Source organism: Lepisma saccharinum, chromosome 3 (genome assembly GCF_977018435.1).
Source record: "Lepisma saccharinum chromosome 3, izLepSacc3.1, whole genome shotgun sequence".
Classification (NCBI taxonomy): domain Eukaryota; kingdom Metazoa; phylum Arthropoda; class Insecta; order Zygentoma; family Lepismatidae; genus Lepisma; species Lepisma saccharinum.
The window spans coordinates 72,142,212-72,161,618 of NC_139231.1; the positions used below are offsets into that span (position 1 = coordinate 72,142,212).

Sequence of the window (19,407 nt, forward strand, 5' to 3'; positions counted from 1 at the left end):
TCAATATTGTTAAGCACAAAAGGATATCTCGCTCGACCACAGTTAAAAAATGTGACACTAAATTTATATTATTATTATATTTTATGAAAACTAACTCACTCACTCACTCACTCTCACTCTCACTCACTCTCACTCTCTCTCTCTCTCTCTCTCTCTCTCTCTCACTCTCACTCACTCACTCACTCACTCACTCGCAGGCACGCACGCACGCACGCACACTTACACACACACAATGAAATGAAGGCTTGACTTGCCTTCATATGTTTACCATTGTAGGTCTGTGATATATGATTGGATTTTAAAAAGAATTGCATGTAATATTTCCGGATCTCCTGCGTGGATGATCTAAGGTCTGAATTCTTTCCTGCGTTGTCCCTGCATAAAGCGGCTCTGAGGTTCACCCAGCCTCAAATTATTGGGTGCTTGGGGCAACTCTTTGGTAGGTAAAGGTGGCCGGAGAGTGGTGCTGATAACATCACCTCCAAAATGGCCGAGATCGAGAATGTGTGTATCCCCTAAATGTGCTTTCATGACATGGTGCTATATGCGCAGGGAACTTTACCTTTACCTTTGCATGTAATATGCTTTTTCGTATAATGCAGTCTTGCATAAAATGGAAACAAGCGTGTTTCAGATATGATTGACTGAAGATAGTATTTTATTAGCCTTAATTTCCAAAAGAAAAACTTTGTTCCTCACTTGCCACGGTTACCAACAAAATTAATAAATTCAAAGCTTAAGGTCTCCTTTGGTATAATTGTTTTATTATAGCCGAAAGCACTTTTAGTTCATCTTTTACTTCAGTAACCTTCATGTGTTAACATTCCACCAAGTTTTCTACACTTTTCGGACAAGAGATCAGATGACATGGCATTATGCTTACTAAAATCATAAAATAAATTGAAAATTCACTATGATGTTTAAGCTACTCAAATCTTTCTCTTAGAGCTAAGTTAATTGTCTAGGACCTGGTAATAAAAATCAACTTTGTACCATTTTTGTGGATCTTCAACAGTTTCATCATACTGAAACTGCTTCTTCTTTCGATTTCGGACCTGTACAGTGTTGCCTATCCTTGGATCATCTGTATCTAAATTTGATGGCAATTCTTTCTCATCAACCGGGACTCACAGGTTGCTGCCCCCCAACGCCTACACAAGTGGAGGAAGGGAGGCCCTGCCAGGCTGCCAAGTGGCATCTAAGAAACTTTGAAATTTTTCATCATTCCTGCTTTCTTCAAAGTGCTGTTTGCAAGAAATCATCTAACAGCATCTAACACATCGTAGATTAATGTTTTGAAGACATTTGCTCATTACATTGTGTAAAGTAAAAAGCCATACCAGATAACTAGTTAGCAAAGGATGTAAAGCCACGAAACTGATTTGCAATACATCGAGCCTAATGTGCGACCATTTGGACAGTTTTATTGTCACCAATTATTTGAAGGAGTGCATCATAGACCTCTCCAGGGGCGTGCCGTGACCTTCCGTCATTGGCAAGTGATGGGTTAATTTTTCGTTTCAGTTAATTATAACAATTTCAAATACAATATAGGCTTACACACACCCCCATTTACAATAATGTGCATAATGGTGACGTATCGGGCTTGAGTGTGTGAAGTGCATATATACCGTAAAATAAACTCTTCACCGCATGGTTTTTAAAAAAGAAAAACAGCCTCTCGATATAAACTCGATGTAAATTCCAATCATGAAGAAAATAAGGATTTACCTGTTTGAGGGCAACTGTAAATTAAATTACGTTCTTTTTTAACCCTGAAAATAATAAACATCCTATTAGCATAAAGTTTCGATTTTAAATAAACGGACGGGTTTCGGTTTCTGACTTAGCTAGATTTATGAATCATGACTAAACGGACGAAAGAGTGTTTATGTAATTATCATTCGCTCAATTGAATCGTAGAATTTAAATGAAAAGTACAGAAAAAATATTAAACAATCAAATTATAAATTGAAATAAATATTACCTTACTTAAGTTGGAATTCCTGCCATCTCTTCTTCTTGGTGAATTCATCTATCACGTCTCCATAAAAATCTTCGCCCCTATTGCACAGCTCGCTTAATAACATGCTTTTGATTGAAAGCAGTGCCAAATTTGATAAATGCTCTTGCCTTTGATTACTGCGACAGTAAGTTTTGATTCTCTTCAAGGCAGAAAATGACCTTTCCACAGATGCTGTTGTCACAGGAATAGTCATAACCAGCAAACACAGTTTACGTAGTTCAGCCATATAATCATTGAGTTGCATGTGGTGCAGGTACTTATACAAATCACAAACATTTTTATCATGGAAATCTTCAGATTTATACATTACAGTTAGTTCACTTTTCAGGTGGAGGCAATCAAAATGACGGCCATATGTAGCCTGCAAAGATTGTAAGGTGCCGTCAGGAAAATGTTGAGCATTATGTGGGAATTTACTACTATCTAGCAATTCGAGAAATGAAAGTTTGTCAAGGTTTGCATATCTTGTCCTTATTTGCATAGTGACTGTATCGAGAATTTCAACGAATACTCGTCTGTAGTATCGAACGGCATCCTCATCGGATGTAACACCTCTTTGATGAAATTTTGACAGATTCTTATGAATTTCCATTCGCTTCCAGAACGCGTTGAAATTGTTCCTCTTGTCTTCCATTACCCTCAAACACTCCATTACTTTTTTCTGGCAGTATGATATGTCATTACATTTTGCTTGGAGAATATCGAACAGAACATCAATGTATTGGAATATTTCATCAAATAACTGCAAGCAAAAGACAAATGGAAAGCTACCTAGTTTTCCACAAAACCCACTAGTTTCATTGTAAGTGTTGGTGTCCCAGTCAGCAGGGTTGTCTGTAATTTCTTCGAACAACTCAATTAAAGATTCCCTGTAATTATTAACAGTTTGGACAAGTCTAGAATTGAAGTTCCACCTTGTGGTTGCAACACGTGGCAACCTTTTCTGAACTATTCGGTCTAGTAGCTCGGTGCGTTTGGTAGAAACAGAGAAAAAGGCAGCTAACCCAGAGAGCGTTTTGAAAAAAATACTACTTTCTTTAACGCTGTTTGCAGATTGCACCAGCACTAAATTTAAGACATGCGCGTAGCAGTGAACAAACATAGCTTCTGGATACTTTTCACGTACTTTTGATTGTAAACCATTCAGTTCACTTGCCATTAATGCTGCACCATCATAAGCCTGCGAAACGATCTTGTTGCCCAAATTAAATTCTTCAATTACTTTGAAAACGTGTTGGCTTAATGCTGTTGCTGTTCTGTCTTTACTGACATCATCAAAGCAAATAAATCTCTCGCAAACCAAACCATCTGATCTTACGTATCGTAAAACTGTTGAAAGTTGTGACTTATTACTGACATCTGACGCAGCGGCGTATACTCTGGGTCATCTAGGTAATCGCAGATGACCCAGCTGTATTTCTCTTCTTTTTTTTAAAATATATATATATATAAATATACATTTCTTCGCAATATTCTTCCAAACCAATTTCGATGCATACATTTCTTTGCTTCCAGCACGCGAATGCTTCCAACCGTTTGCCGCTGAATGTCCGCGAACCTTTCTCTAGCCGGTGGAATGACTTCAGGGAATCTCACCGTGACGTCATTCTTCCTGCTTCCCTTACAACCCTTGGCGAGGAGGGAGGAGACAGGAAAGAGGGGGAGGAAACACTGCTTCTCAGGCGCGGTGATTCCGTGCCCAGGGTAAGCTCCTTCTTGTGAGAGTCCACCGGTCGCACTCTCAACCTTCAAAGCCTTACCGTTCCCTCCGCTGAACTAAGGAAAACATACCCGGTAGAGTGCGAAGAACAGGAAAATTGAATAACATGGGCAAACCAATTCTACGCTAATTTTCACTTTACATTTGCTTCTGTCTTGCTGATTTCTGTTACTTGAACATAAATTGATCAAAAGGAAAAAGCTTAAATATTGAAGATGAAGCAAACTAAATTCAAAGCTTAAGCAATTAAAGCACCTATATGCATGGGCGTCCGGAAGTGGGGGCAAGGGGGGGGGGCGTGGCCGCCCCCTGGAAAATGAAAGTCAACCAAAAATTATATATTTGTCACATATAATTTCATTTCAGCCACAATAATATGTGTTAATTATTGCATGAATATGATAAATTCAAATTTAAGCAATGATTTTTGAGGGAACAACACTATTATTGGGGAAAATGTACCTTGCTTGCCCCCCTGGAAAAAAATGCCTTCCTTGCCCCTCCCTGGAAAAAATCCTGCGGACGTCCATGCCTATATGCTGACTCCCCCCATCCTTATATTTACAAAAATAGTGATTGTTTCTCCTCTCTAATCTTCAAAAGCAGCGAGAATACTTCTTTCACGGAACTGAATATTTTTTAAAGGAAAAGTTATCAAAAATAAATTATATATACATACATATACATATACATATATATATATATATATATATATATATATATATATATATATATATATTAATTAATTTAATTTGCTGTATTCGGCTTCTTTAGATTAATAGTGATGAAGATGAACGAATTAAACATAAAACGAAAAACACATCAGGCACGTAGCCAGGTGGAGGACTCGGGGGGCTGAAACCCCCCTCCCCGAAATCCTACAAATATGTAATTTAAAAAGTGTATAGTGGTAATTAATTTTACTTCATTAGCAGGATTATACACCTTGCATAATACGTTGTAATAATCTGAGATTCATCTTCAGGACTTCTAACCCCACTGTTTCAACTTTATGTGGCGGCTGCTAATAAGGGATGATCCCCATCCCGAAATAAAATTCTGGCTCTGGCCTGCAATGATTCGAACTTTTAAAACCTGTCATTTCGAGTTCGGAAAGGGATTTTTTTTTTATCATTCATAGGGAATTTCATTCTGAGCCAGGAACCCAACAACAGAAGTTTGGCGCGTGAAACTGAATGCGTGTAGTCGTTGGCTTCGTGCTGTGCTTTGTGTTTATTATTTATTTAGGTGTTAGTGTTTGTCGTGATAGTGCTGTGTTAAAGAGTAATGGATGTGATACAAGATTTGCTGGTGAAACCTTTTGGAACAAGATCTTTTCAGGAGAAGTTGCATATTGTTAATACAGGTAGGCCAGTGTCATCGCTTGAACTTATTTCTACACACAAAGACAAAAACCGGGAATATGTTAGGCATTTTCGCAAGCAAATTATGACAAAACACCATGGTTGACAGGAAGTATAAGCTTTGCTTTTTTGTTGGCCGTGCTTACTTTTCGGGTCTGAAAAGAATGTATGGACGCGTGGCGGATACTGTAATCTTTGCAACGCTTGTGCCAAACATGAAAAATCCAAAAGTCACATAACTTCCTTTGTTAAGCTGCAATCTTTCGCACAGACACGTATTGACGTGCAAGTGGACAAACATCGTGCTTTGGATGTGGTACAGCACAAGTAATCGGGTCCTGGAGTAAGTTGAATTTTGCCCTTAAATTAATATTGCGGGTTTTTATTTCACTAGTGCACGTCTTTCATTTTATATTTCACAGGTTGTTTATTTATAGCTTTATCATACTGTCTTGTTTTATTATTTGAAATTCTACACGTATATTAAACTGCAATAACGAGAATTAATTGATTGTGGTCGTAGCAATAAGACAAACATTCCGACACAACATTCCTAAATCAAATATGGATCCTGACATAAATTGCATTGAAACTTTTGGAGTTTGAGGATCAAGGGTCGGAGATTACCCACTCGTTAGAACCAGCATACGCCACTGATCTGACGCTTCATCAAGCAGTATGGAAACAAATGTGCTTGCTGAGATTTCTGTTTTAATTTCTTTCATTAGTGAAGAACTGATGCTTTCAATAAGATCGTTTTGAATTCTGTTTGAGAGCCCAGTAAATACTGTTGTAGTTTCCAAATGATTGCAAAGAACAGGATCATATTTATTTATCAATTTGCTAAATTCTACGTAATTTCCTCTATTGGTTGAACCTTGTGTTTCGTCATGACCTCTAAATGCAAGTTCCTGTTTACCAAGGAAACATGTTACGTCTATAAATCTTTTCAAAATTTCTCTGTTTTTCTTCACAGTTTCATTGTGTTTTAAAACTGCAGCTTTCTTTTGCAGATCTAATTGTATATCAATTCTGGACTTTCTGAATGTCTTCAGTTGGATGCAAGCGCAGATGTGATTTTGGGAACGTTCATGTCTTTGCACTGCATTATAAAAATTGCTCAAGTCACTGAAGCCTGTATAGTTCCATGGTCCTAAATTTGTATTGAACAAAACACATGGCCAACAAAATAATTTATTAAGATCATTGCTGCCATATAACCACATAATATTGTTGTACTGAGATGTTTTAAAGTGCCTAATGAAAACTTTCCCATCTTTCTTAGTTGGTTTGGTTATGCACAGTTCAGGACACGGTCGCTCATGGTTCACAAGCTCCAACTTTTCACCATATGTTCTCGAACTGAATGGTTTTGAAAGAAGGTCCCTAATCAAGTCCTTACCTGCACCACTGCAAATCGATGGCTCGTCTGGTATGTCACCCATGGTGGAAATTTTCAACGTAGAACCATACTTTTCCACCAGGTAAAAAAACACGACACAAAAACAGAAAAACACAGCACAGTATCACAGTAAAAAACAACAAGCATTCGCAGCACCCACGCTTCTAAATTAACCTTCCTTTTCGCAGTGTTACATACCCTCCATATTTCCGAGTAACTGACCACATGACGAATATGTTCAAGTACCGGCTGTGATTTCACTTCTTATAAAATCATATACTACTGGTGATCACTGGTTAACTTAATAATGTAATTTGTTGATTACTAGAGCCCGGAAGTTTGGCAAAATGCCTCTTTTTATCTACTGTATATATTGATAAACTTTTTCCGGATGTACGTTTTTTATATTGTTTCGAATGTTTTAGAAGTCTTTTCATTTTGCCTATTTTGCCTATTTGGGACCCCACTGCCTATTTTTAATTTTTTAATTTACAACTAGAGAGAGCCAATGGTTCGTCAATAGCTCAGTTATTCTCAAATTCCCTACTTCTGCTCTGGTCAGATGGTGTACATCATGATGACGTGTTACTTTTTATCAGTGATGCAGCTCCCTATATGAAGAAGGCTGCCATAGCATTGAAAATTCTCTTCCCGAACATGCTTCATATCACATGTGTAGCCCACGCAATGCACAGAATCTCCGAAGAAGTTAGAGTGTTGCACCCAGAAGTGGACAGGTTGATTTCGAACACAAAGAAGATATTTCTGAAATATCCCTCTCGAACCCAAAAATTTCAGGAAGTTGCGCCTGAGCTTAGTTTACCTCCGCAACCAGTCTTGACGAGATGAGGAACCTGGATATCAGCAGCTATATATTATACTAACAACCTTGAAAAAATCAGTGAGGTGATCGATGCTCTTCCAGAAAATGAAGCGGCTTCGATTCGTGAAGTGAAGAAACTCCTGTGCTATTCAGAACTCAAGAATGAACTGTCGTTTATTTTTGCACATTATGGTGCATTGCCAGAGACAATTACAAAGCTAGAAAAAAGAGGCGAGACTCTTATAGCATCCATGAAAATCTTCGAGGAATCTATGCAGCAGATGATGGAAGTGCCAGGAGAAAAGGGGTCAGCTGTTGCGGAAAAGTGCAAACGGGTAGTGAGTGCAAATGAGGACCTGAAACAATTAAAAACAATTTGTGATATTCTAAAAGGTGAAAATGCTGTTACCGAAATGAGTCCAGCTACATTAGCTTGTTTTATGTATGCTCCAATAACTTCTGTCAAAGTAGAAAGATCATTTTCTATTATGAAAAACATTCTCTCCGACAGACAACTATCAATGAATGTTGAGAACTTAAAAAAACACCTTGTAGTTATGTGCAATCAAGACGGAGAAAATTGAAATGCTCTTCCCAATGTAGATTTTAACATTTTGCCAGAGATTATAGATAAAAGTAAGCGACTTCCAAATGTGTCTTTTTTTGTTTATTTTGCCTTTTTTTCATTTTTAGTGCCTATTTTCCACATTATAAGTGCCTTTTTGCCTGCCTATTTTAACGAAAATAAATGCCTGAACTTCCGGGCTCTATTGATTACTATACAGCTTCAAACATGAAAATGGTACCGCATTAAGTGGTGCTACAGATGCACAGAAAATTATGGAAGTTAGCAACACTTGTGGACGAATTCTTTCCAACACCCTTGCCAAAGACAGATGCGGTCTTGGTGTTGCTTGCCCTCGCCTTTTTTCTTGATGGACGGGGACGGACAGTGACCATGCAAGAACTGCATAAGTCACTCGAAAAGTGGGGAGAAAGGCGAGCAGCCCTCTTCTTCTAACGCGGTCAATCTTGCTGCATCGCTCAGCATCGTCAAGAGTGTAGCTGGTTTATGTTTCAAGCCAGAAGAACAGAACATAGGGGAAATGAAAATTCTGAAAAGTAAATATCTTATAGTAAATAAATTCCATTCTAATGTGTATAAAGGCATTGAAAAACACGAACTTCAGATATCAAAAGTGTTTTAAAAAACAACGCAAGCGGCGCTTGCCCCGCCTCTCTTTACCGCACGCTTCTGGACCTCTCCCACTTGATATCTCAATGGAGTTAAGGCATCGAATCTGCTTTCCCACCTTGTGGCACTCAGTAGTTTTAAAGTGAGAGTGTGAGACTACTGATCTGTTCCATCAAGATGGTGGGTTGGCATTTATTAACTCCCAAGTTATATAATATAATATAAGATTATAACTTTCAAAATTTCAATAGCCTTTTTTTCTCCTCTTCAAATTTTGCTACCCTGAAAATTTGCTGCTCTGGGCGGTGGCACAGTTTGCCCCCCCCCCCCCACTCCAACCTTTCCACTGGCCCTGATTGAGGTACATACCTGCAACCATGTAAGTTCAAAGATTTCAAGATGGAGTTGTTCTTCAGCATTTCACCAAAATAGTAGGCTCCATCTCTCATCATCCAATTATCTTGGATGTCGACATGAAGGACATTTGGATTGTAGTTTAATGCAGTTGCAATAGCCCGAAAACCACATGGATTAATTCCATAATACTAAAATAAGACAAAGGGAACATGTTTAATAATTGACATTATACTAATACTCCTGTCATGTTTTCTGCAAGGAGAGAAAAGGAATGAGATTTCAATATTTCTAAGTGAATGAATAATCTGATGTAGAGTAAGGTGATACCATTTGAACCAATACTAATTTTGTTGCTGAAATTAATTTACACTCTAAATTAATTCAAATACTTCAGTATATTAGGCAGCCTCCATGACAGATTGGTTAGTGTAGCATGCTGGTCTGGATTTCAAAAGGGAGGAGGGAACTTGGAGGGGATACAGCTTCAGGCCTCTATCTATAAAGGAAATTTCATTGGGGGGAGAAATTACTTTAAAAACATACCTCAAAATGTAATACAGGGTCTGTATAAAAAGTAATGAGACCAAATTCGGGGGGAAAAATGTATTTAAGATATCGCTACAAATCATTAAAATGCTTCAAAATAGGACCGTTGGGTGTCAACACACTTCTGCCAACAAGTTTCCCATGTTTGGAAGGCACACTGGAAGTCCTTTTCTGGAATGTCCTTCAAGCAGCACGTTGAAGCTGCTTTGACCTCTGCTACTGTCCCATGGCGGTGTCCTTTGAAGGCTGTCTTCACTCGGGGAAACAGGAAAAGTCCGACGGGGACAGATAGGGACTGTAGGGACTGTAGGGACTGTTGTGATGCCGTTCCGGGCCAGGTAGTTGTTGACCACGAAGCAGGTGTGACTTGGTGCATTGTCGTGATGCAGCCTCCAATTGGCGGCAATGTCTGGCCTCACACAGTTGACCCTTCCCTTCAATCTTTTCAGCACTTCCACATAGAAAGCACCCATGACAGTCTGTCCCTCAGGTACAAATTCATGGTGGACCACACCCTTGGCGGCAAAGAAGACAATGAGCATGGCCTTGGCCTTCGACCTGCTCATTCGAGCCTTTTTTTGGTGAGGGGATGCTGCTGTGTGCCATTTGGCACTTTGGCGTTTTGTCTGGGTCTTACTCAAAAACACACGTTTCATCCCCGGTGATCACGTTGTTCAAAAACTCAGGGTCTGTTTGAACGCACTGCAAAAGATCTTGGGAAAAAAGCACACGGTTTTGCCTTTGGTTGTCTTGTCAAAACTTTCGGGACGAGCTTGACACAGATTTTTCTCATCTGCAAATCCTCTGTAATGATAGTGTGCACAGTCATGTTATCAATTCCTACATGGTGTGCAATCATTCGAACACTTAACCGCCGGTCTGAGTTCAACACATCATGCACACATTGCACATTGTCCTCTGTTCTGTTCGTGGACGGGGATCCTGCACGGGAATCGTCTTCCACACTCTCTCGAATGTCTTTGAAGCACTTGTGCCATCTCAAAACAGCAGCTTTTGATAGGCTTTCACTCCCGAACACTTGCTGGATCATGGCCAACATCTCCATAGACGATTTTCTGAGTCCCATACAGAATTTAATGGCATATCGCTGTTCGATGGCACGTTGCATTTTTAAGCTTCGACCAAACCTATAGACAGGGGTCCACTTAAACCACGATACGAACTGCACGGAAGCTCGTAGGCGACTGACGCTAGGTGCGTTTTGAAGCTTACTTCCCCTTCATTGAACCCACCTGGAGCGAGAACGTTGCGATGTACAGTCGCGTCCAAAAAAAAATGGTCTCATTACTTTTTATACAGACCCTGTATATGAGGTATTTGACACATGGTAAAAATATAGAAAATATATTAACCATCTGGCATAACTTGGCATAAAAATTATAACTTAATTTGTATATATGTGTGTGTGTGGGGGGGAGGGTGTCACAATGTTTCTGGGTTTCTACATGTATATATGTATATCTGGGCATGCTATGAACTCAGAGTTCCCAAGTTTAAATCTTGGGTAAGGCATTGTGTTTGTTTATTCATCTATTGCACCAATTAGTAAATTCATCTTTATTGTTTTGATTAAACTAGAGGTAAAAGAAGCAAATAAAATAATGAAAATTTGAAATACAAATACTTCAATATATTAGTAAATTCAAAACTATTAGTTTTGTGCCCCTTTTCTACCTTACTGTTTGACACCAGCAAAATATGTAAGCTCGACCTGGGTTGTAATTAATAAAATGGGACAGTAATAGCATACTGTCCCATTGCTCTACCAAGCAAGCCCTGTTTTCGCTTGAATTTTTGCTCTAGCTGTTTTACCTGCACGGAATTGTCTGTCATTGCCACTGCAATGGGATCTGTTCCCTTTGAAACACTGTTGATGTTGACAGTGCATATTTTATCCCAGCTTAGAGATGCAAATTACCTTACTGTTTCTTACTACGTACAAATTTCAGCGAAAAATGCAGGCCTGACTAAGACTCGAACCCAGGTCTCGGCATACTATGCCATTTCACTTTCGTCCATATCAACAGTGTTTCAAAGGGAACAGAACAAATGGCACGGTAATTGAAATTACTCACCTTCAGATTGATGGTATTTTCATCAAGTGCCTTTTCAAATCTTGATATTTTAAAAATTTGTATTTTTTTGCAGAGTTCATGATAGCGATCTCTACCCAAAGTATCAATATATTTCTTCTCCTCTGGAATTTAAATAAAATTTTAGATTTACTTATATTTCATGTATATGATAATGATATAGTCAGTGCTCTAAGTGAGGGGGGATGCGGAGGAATGGTACCCCCCCCCCCCCAGCTAGCCCCAATGCTCGAGCAAGCATCCCTCTCCCACTTTTCCACTTCAAGTGCTGGATATAGTTAATGCGTTAATAGGTATTCACATTCTACAAAATAGTAGTCTTGAAACAAAGCATTCTTTCTTAAATGAAAATAGTTAACCATTGCTTCTAAAGCATTATCCATTAATCAGCCATGACGTACCACACAAAAATCAGCACACGCACTGTAAGCTCAAAGAAAACTTAACCTACATGATCATGCGATGGGATATTTACCTTGGTGTACAGAAAGACATTGCCAACCACAGAGGCTGGCAAACACCCAGGAACTGAAAGTTAGACTATTATTAGAGGCATACCAATATGAAACTTTTGCTAGCAATTAATTTCTCATAACTGACATCCCCACTTCTTGTTTAAAAACTAAACCAACAAGGTTGAATCCCACTTTAAAATGTAGATCCAGCTCTGACCAGTCTATATGAGCATAAATTGAACTTTAAACAACACTTGAAAAAAAGCAACAAGGAACAAAAATGAAGAACTTATCATTGGAAAGCATAATAACACTGATTGACACTTTTCCTTTCCACCTCCAGATCCTCCTGACAAAAGAGTGAATCGTACGAAAATGAAGCAATAAAGCACACAACCCACATAAGCATTCATTGCAATCCACCGAAGTAGAGAAACAAAACTCTTGTTGCTGATAAACAATGCAATGCATGCCCACTCAATCATGATTCCCTGGTGTGAAAGAAATATTTTCAAATTGGATTGTAAGTTTCTTCTCCTTCCCATGCCCATCAACCTTAGTGACTATTTTGCCATTTTTTGTGCTTTCTTCCTGTCCATTGCACCTACGAGTCCTCAGCATGGACAGAACATTTTAGCATAACATCTCTAGCCAAGATGCATGAACAGACGACCAGAGGAACACCAGATTTTAAAGGGAATTTATTTTTTATTTTTTCAACATGGATCAATGGATCATATAATAAATATCAACAGTGTTGATAATTATGTTCAACCAACAATATTACATGGTTTTGACTTCCCTTTTTTTCCCTTTTTGGGCCTACATTCCCTTTTTTAAAAACATTTTCCTTTCTGGGCCCTTTATTGACAAGTTTTCAGCCCACATTCCATTTTTTCCCCTTTTTTAAAAACATTTTCCTTGGTCCCCTTATTGACAAGATATCATAAGCTATGTACGACTGTATTTTCCAGAAACAAAACATTCAACAATTGTATATTTTGTGCAGCTTAAAGGGTAGAAAGAACAAGTGCCTTCTACCCTACCTTCCCTGAATGAGTGTTGGGATTATGTTTTCAGCTATTGTTGCAACAATGCGATCTGTTCTTAAGCAGTAACAGCCGCATTGTAATCAGCATGCCTGTTGAGCTGAAACTTGAAAGTGTACTTCTCTGCTAGATTTAGACTTTCAGTGTCAAGTTTTTTGAATAGTTTTAACTTTACTGTGTGACAGTAAATGCGGCAAGCTGTTTCAAACAGAATTTTGCACTCCACTAAAAATATTATTTTAAATGAAAACACAATATATACCATTCATATATAAAAATGATTACATTAAATTTCTTGCATTTTTTACTTTACCTATCAAAGGAAAGTAAAAAATGCAAGAAATTTAATGTATTCCTTTTTATATAAGGTAACTGGGGGGAATAACGCCTATTGAGGTAATAACGCCAGGTGGCCATATCTCGAAAAATTGAAAGTGAATTCGAAAGATGGCATATGCAGTGTGTGCGTTACTGGCAAGTAAGTCACGTGATTCCTTTGTTCTGACGTTGCACCATTCTTCCCACTGTGAGTTAGTTGTTTGTGGGGAAAGTGGCTATTCGGAGATGCTGATGCAAAATTGAGAAGGTAAGTTCTTAGTGTGCAGTGGTGAAAGCGGCTATTCAGAGACGCTGATGTAAAATTGAGAAGGTAAGTTCTTAGTGTGCAGAAGTTTTTTGCTCATGTTAGAGGTTCACGCTCTGTATTATTTTTGTACATGGGTCGTTATGTTTTCCAAACATACTACTAACTAATTCTCTTTGTTTTGAGGAAGAAGCCAAATGCATTCCGAAAGAGGAACTTTCGTATTATGGGAAATAGTGCCAACTTCAATTTGGGGTAACAATGCCAACTTTGCTATTGTGTTTGAGATATCTTCAACATGGGCACTTATTGTTTGCTTTCGGTTTGTGTTTTAGATGCCACGGAAGTACACTTACAGTTAAAGTTATAGATTTTAAGAGAAAAAAAAATGTATCAGTACTGTAGAAAATAAATAAACGTGGAAAATAGAATCTGTTTTTGTGTATTATATACATTTCCATTTACTATATGTTTATGTTAATATAATATATTATACGTTGCATGTTATGGCATCTTCTAAATAGTTGTAGAATGAATAATGCTTCAAGTGTGTATAAAGTGAGTAATTACCATTTATCTATTTTATTAGGACATTCTTATAGTATGGCGTCATACACATGTGGCGATATTACCCAGCTATGTGGGAAATATCGCCAAAATGCACCTTCTTAGAAAAAGGTCTCAGAAAATTTACTATTTGAAATAAAGATACCATAATTTTTTTGTTGCTAGCGAAAAAATGCATCTATTGCCTTATCCAGTTTTTACATTGCCAGATGTTTTTATAATGCCAGGAAAAATCGAAGAAGCCTAGCATGGCGTTATTCCCCCCAGTTACCTTATGACTAGTATATATTGTGTCATTTAAAATTTTGGCAATAATTTTCCATTTTTTGGTCCTTTTTATTGTAAATCTGGTCTCTACTCACCAGTAGTGCAGAAACATCATCAACAAAAAACAAGAAACCACAGAAGGTACATGGGAAGTTAATTTCATATGGACACATATGTAGTCACGTGAACAATCACCAGCTCAGTGACCAAGTGCATTAAGTGGAGAACTTTCAATCTTGCCTCAGGGAATGGCTGTTCTATGTGGGCATTGTACTTGTGCTTGAGCAGTATTCGTGCACTTCGTTACAATTCTTGATCCCCATGTTGTGGAGAACAGAAAGCATGAACATGGTGATGGACAATTTGCTTACAGCAAAGTTCACAAAATGAATAATGTGGTAATACCGACAATTGCAAATAATTCCAATAACATCCAAGTCTGATGGTAAAATGTACTTGTTTCTAATTCTAAATTACCTGATGTTACTTCCAGCACTTGATATATTCCAGGATCACGAACAGAGGGGAAATCGTATAGACTGTCCCTAATTAAAATCTCCTCTTCTTCCTCTAGAATTTCTTCTTCTTCGTCCTCATCGCCAATGGAAAATTCCTTTTCAGATACTGTTTCTTCATTGTCATCTGGAGCTTTGATGACATTTAGTTCAGAGGTAGTAGGCCCCTCCTGAAAGAGTACTAGGGTACTTATATATGCTGCAAACACAATAGTGTAGAATATTTTTAAGCTGAATAGTAGATGTGATTAGTCCTGCACCATGGCTGTTTGGTCTAAAGCATCATACTTTGGGCTCTGGCTACGAAGTTTTGAGTTTGAGTTTTTAGTCTCCTGGGAGGATAGTAACAACTTTTCTCTGATATTTCGGCCTGTGCATGGAACCGGTGGCCACCCATCTTCATGAGGATATTGGGGAGCTATGAATGAGTAGCATGACCTGGTCATGGAAAACCTACAATCACATCTGGGGTGTTTGTCGTGCTGACCACACATCACCCCATAACTGGTTGGATGATTTCGCAGTCGGTAGTTAGGCCCTGGCCCTCATAGGCTGTTACACCTCATGTTATCATTATCATATTACGAGGGCTATTTTTTTTTCAACCTCCGATGGTGCCACCAGGTGGCCCGTAAAGCACTAGTAAGTGGGGCATCACACAGAGAGATTGGTGTCCCTCCTGCCACTACCACCACCACTGCCAATGCCAACGATTCAGTTGAAGCTGAGCGACGGGCACGTAGATATGTCTGCTACAATCAACTCTTCCGTCAAGTGCAAGGTGCGTAGTGTGATACGATATCTACAGGCAGAGGGGCACAATCAATGTGGCTGCATACTGTGAGACATTGCTCAGACTACGCAGAGCCATCCAGAACAAACGGAGAAGTATGCTGTCTGCAGGCATTGTCCGACCGCATGTTGTTGTGTCAACCCAAGACCTTCTTCAACGATTCCACTGGGAAGTGTTTGATCAACTTCCCTACATCCCAGACCTGGCACCGAGTGACTTCCACCTTTTCCCGGCGATGAAGAAGTGGTTGGGAGGACTGCGCTTCCACACCAATGAGGAGCTTCGGGACACCTTGCAGACATGGCTCAACAGACAGGTGGCACATTTTCTTGCAGAGGGTATTGGAAAGCTAGTGCATCGGTACGAGAAATGTCTGAATCTTCTTGGTGATTACGTTGGAAAGTAGATTATACATGTACGTAACTTTTGCCCATAAACCCATTTTCTATTCACTGTGGTTTTGATTTCATGCCCTATCAGAGGTTGAAAAAAGAATAGCCCCTGTAGATGTGTTTACAATGTACAAATTGGAAAGGCACTGGATCCATTTCAGTAGCAACGCCAGAAAAAATCAGAGTAGAGAAGCTGCTGCAATCCTACACATTTGTAACTGGCTTACAGTGGCAGTGCTAGGGGTTGTGAAGGGGTGCTTGCATACCCCTGAATTTTCTTCAGCACCCCTTTTTCAAAATGTATTTTCAACATAAAAGAGGCATTAACTTTTACAGCTAATATATGTTAAAGAATGCGCATAAATATAATGATGAGGGACTTTTCCTTCTCATCAGCTGGACTTGACAACCTTTTTGGTATTCAGTAAGTAATCCATTTTAAACATTTTTTACGTAATTTCTTTCATAGAAGAGTTGTTTTTAGTTTTTATGGAAATTTTACTGACTTTAACTTGACTTAAAAGCACAAATCCATGCTGTTATATGTATATTTTTACAATTATTAATTGACTCATTTTATTAACTATTATTAATATATATTTTGATCTTATTAATGCATTAATTATATTTTTTTTATTATTATTACATGGTAGGCACTTGGTTCGGACCCCTTCTGAAATGTAGTTTTAGATACGTGCCTGCATGGGTGCTGCATGTTTTCTATTTTTCTTCATCGCACACTTTAAATTTCATTCCGCATACCCTCGGCACCCCTAGATGATTAATCCTGACACCACCGCTGCTGGCTTATTAGTAATTTGATCACTCATGGCATCTAATAATATGAAAGTAAATTTGAGATAAGCTTAGTTTTTTTTGTTTTCAGCATGACTTTGATTCATTGTTAATCAGTTTGCCAATTTTATTCCATTTATGTCTATTGGGAAAGATGCTTGGGTTGTATCAATACAATGTTTGTCTGTAGAGGAAAAGCAAAATAAATCCTTTATACTATTTCTATTCTAATTTCTTTAGTTTACTTACATGAACATCAACTGATTTTCTGGTTTCTTCTTCTACTGTTTCTGTCATTCTTGAGATCACTATTCATAGAAAGATTGCTTTGCACCTGAAAATTCAAAATTAATTAAAATACATTCATAATTGATATGGTAAATGCAGTTTAAGTATTACTTACATTAAATTTCGTATTTCCGTGTTGCACAATTATTTACGATTAATTTCGAAGGCTCACTGCCTTCATTCACTAAGGGTATGGTATCTGGAGCAGAGAAATACAAAATTTAATGTAAGTAATAATTGAAATACCTCTTCCTTTCCATTAGTTTTGTGGAATGTGTTTCTGTTCAAGTTATTAATAATCATCATGGTTGATGCCTTCCAAGATTTTTCCCAGGTGAGTAAGGAAAATGTTTCTAGGGGATCATGCGAGACATTTCCCCCAAAAAACTCTATTGTAGTTTGAAATTATTGCATTTCTGAAATGATCTGTTCCAGTTTTGCTTATAACCATCATTACTTTGTAATAATTCAATGCAATTCATTGTGACTGAAATAACAGTGTGTATGTGATATGTATAATTTTAGGCTGCCTGCTCCTCCCCACCCCTTGCCACAGTCACTTAAAGCCATCACCTTAATTTTTATCTTCTTTTCAGAAAAATATTTGTTTTTTTCCCAATGTATTAAATAAAAAAAAGTTATGGCCAGCTTGAAAAATCTTCCGCTATGCATATGAGGTAAGTAGCATTGATTTTTATTTGAAAACAACCGAGTTTTATGTCTCTCCGGCTTATACTACTGTTACCAAACCTTCTATTCTATGATTATTTTTCATGCTTCATCTTGCTTCTTCATATCAGTAACATTTTTATTTCAATTAGGGCTGAGCCAGTACCGATGTATCAGTATTGGCCATACCAGCAGTATCAGAATCGGTTCATTTTTTACCACTGATAACAATGAGCAGGCAAGAGAAACTACTCATCTCAACATTTGTCCTCTTCAAATGTTCGTTCACCATTCCTTCTGACAGGTCAGGAGGCCAGCAGAAAGAATTTTGAAGGATTTCACATCATGGGCACTTGACCGTAAACACACACACACACATACACACATACATTGCCATCCTTGTTTTGTTCACATAATTATTCTGCATAATACTAAATTAACTCTGCAATGAAGATGAGTGGACGATTTTGATGTAGTAGGCAAAATGATAAACACAAATATATTCTTGTCCAGAGCTCGAAAGTAGTAACGAAATTATTCTCTGTTGATACAAAGATACTAAACTAATGGTTTAAGGTCATTAAAACTATACATTTACCATACACCTGTAAACCTTGCATTGCAAGAAAATGCTGATGCTTAGATTGAATTGTTGTTATAATCCATGGTTCAATACACAAAGGTGAGTCCATTCTGCCAATTTTTGTAATTGGCAACTTTCAGTGGAATATATTCATTAATAAGAAATGATGTTTCTGTAGTGGCTCATAATTATCATATTTTCAGAGATAGGTTATTGCAGAATGCTGTTTAAATTATAATATTACAGTGTGCTCTCTTTAATTCGAACTTGGATAATTCGAATTCTCCTTGAAACCCCTATCTAAAGCAATGTTAAAAATGACTACTTAATTCGAATTTTGAAGGTTAAATTTGGATAATTCGAAGTCAGGTTTCCATAAATCTTTCCAAGAAAGACCAAAGTGGTTGCTGCATAAGAAATTCCTACAGATGACTCATCCCCCTTTTCTTCTTGAAAAGGTTGTTTAATGGTTAACAGACATGCCGACCGCAGATAAGAGAGGGCAGTGGGAATCCCCAGAGCTTTTGTTTGTAGGAATGTGACCTTCACTCTCTCAGAAACAAGTTGAGAGGGAAGCGGATAACCGGACAGAAGGGGTCATTTGTCTGTGTTTTAGTGGAGTCACAATATCGAAACGTGGTACGTACAGCTTAACATTAGATAAGAAAGTTGAAGTGCATGTGAAAGAGAAAGCGTGTTACAGGCAGCGACTTCCCTGATATTGATGCGTGTGTTTTAAAGTGGTTCAAACAATCACGTGATGCGAATATTTCAATAAGTGTACTGTTCCTGGATGGAGATATGGATAAAACATAACAGTTGTAAGGTAAGTTGTACTGTTTGCATATTAATGCAGATTTTATGTTTATTAAACATAACACTGTGTTATTTCATTGGTGTGTTT

At 38.0% G+C, this 19,407-nt stretch overlaps 1 protein-coding gene across 2 annotated transcripts in view; it reads right to left on the reverse strand.

The window, feature by feature from the left end:
* The window catches only part of LOC145985844 (uncharacterized), a 44,820-nt gene extending 26,236 nt beyond the window's left edge, over positions 1-18,584 (reverse strand). The window contains exons 1-5 of one of the 2 annotated variants that reach the window (XM_083119942.1): positions 18,519-18,584; positions 17,213-17,297; positions 14,946-15,153; positions 11,530-11,651; positions 8,900-9,075 (exon numbers count right to left, since the gene is read on the reverse strand). In XM_083119942.1, the coding sequence (XP_082976068.1) occupies positions 8,900-9,075; positions 11,530-11,651; positions 14,946-15,153; positions 17,213-17,260 (554 nt within the window). In that variant the 5' untranslated portion in view covers positions 17,261-17,297; positions 18,519-18,584. Of the gene's footprint in view, positions 1-8,899; positions 9,076-11,529; positions 11,652-14,945; positions 15,154-17,212; positions 17,298-18,309; positions 18,353-18,518 lie in introns of those variants that run through there. The other variant, XM_083119943.1, reaches the window with a different exon arrangement.
* Positions 18,585-19,407: the final 823 nt, after the last annotated feature.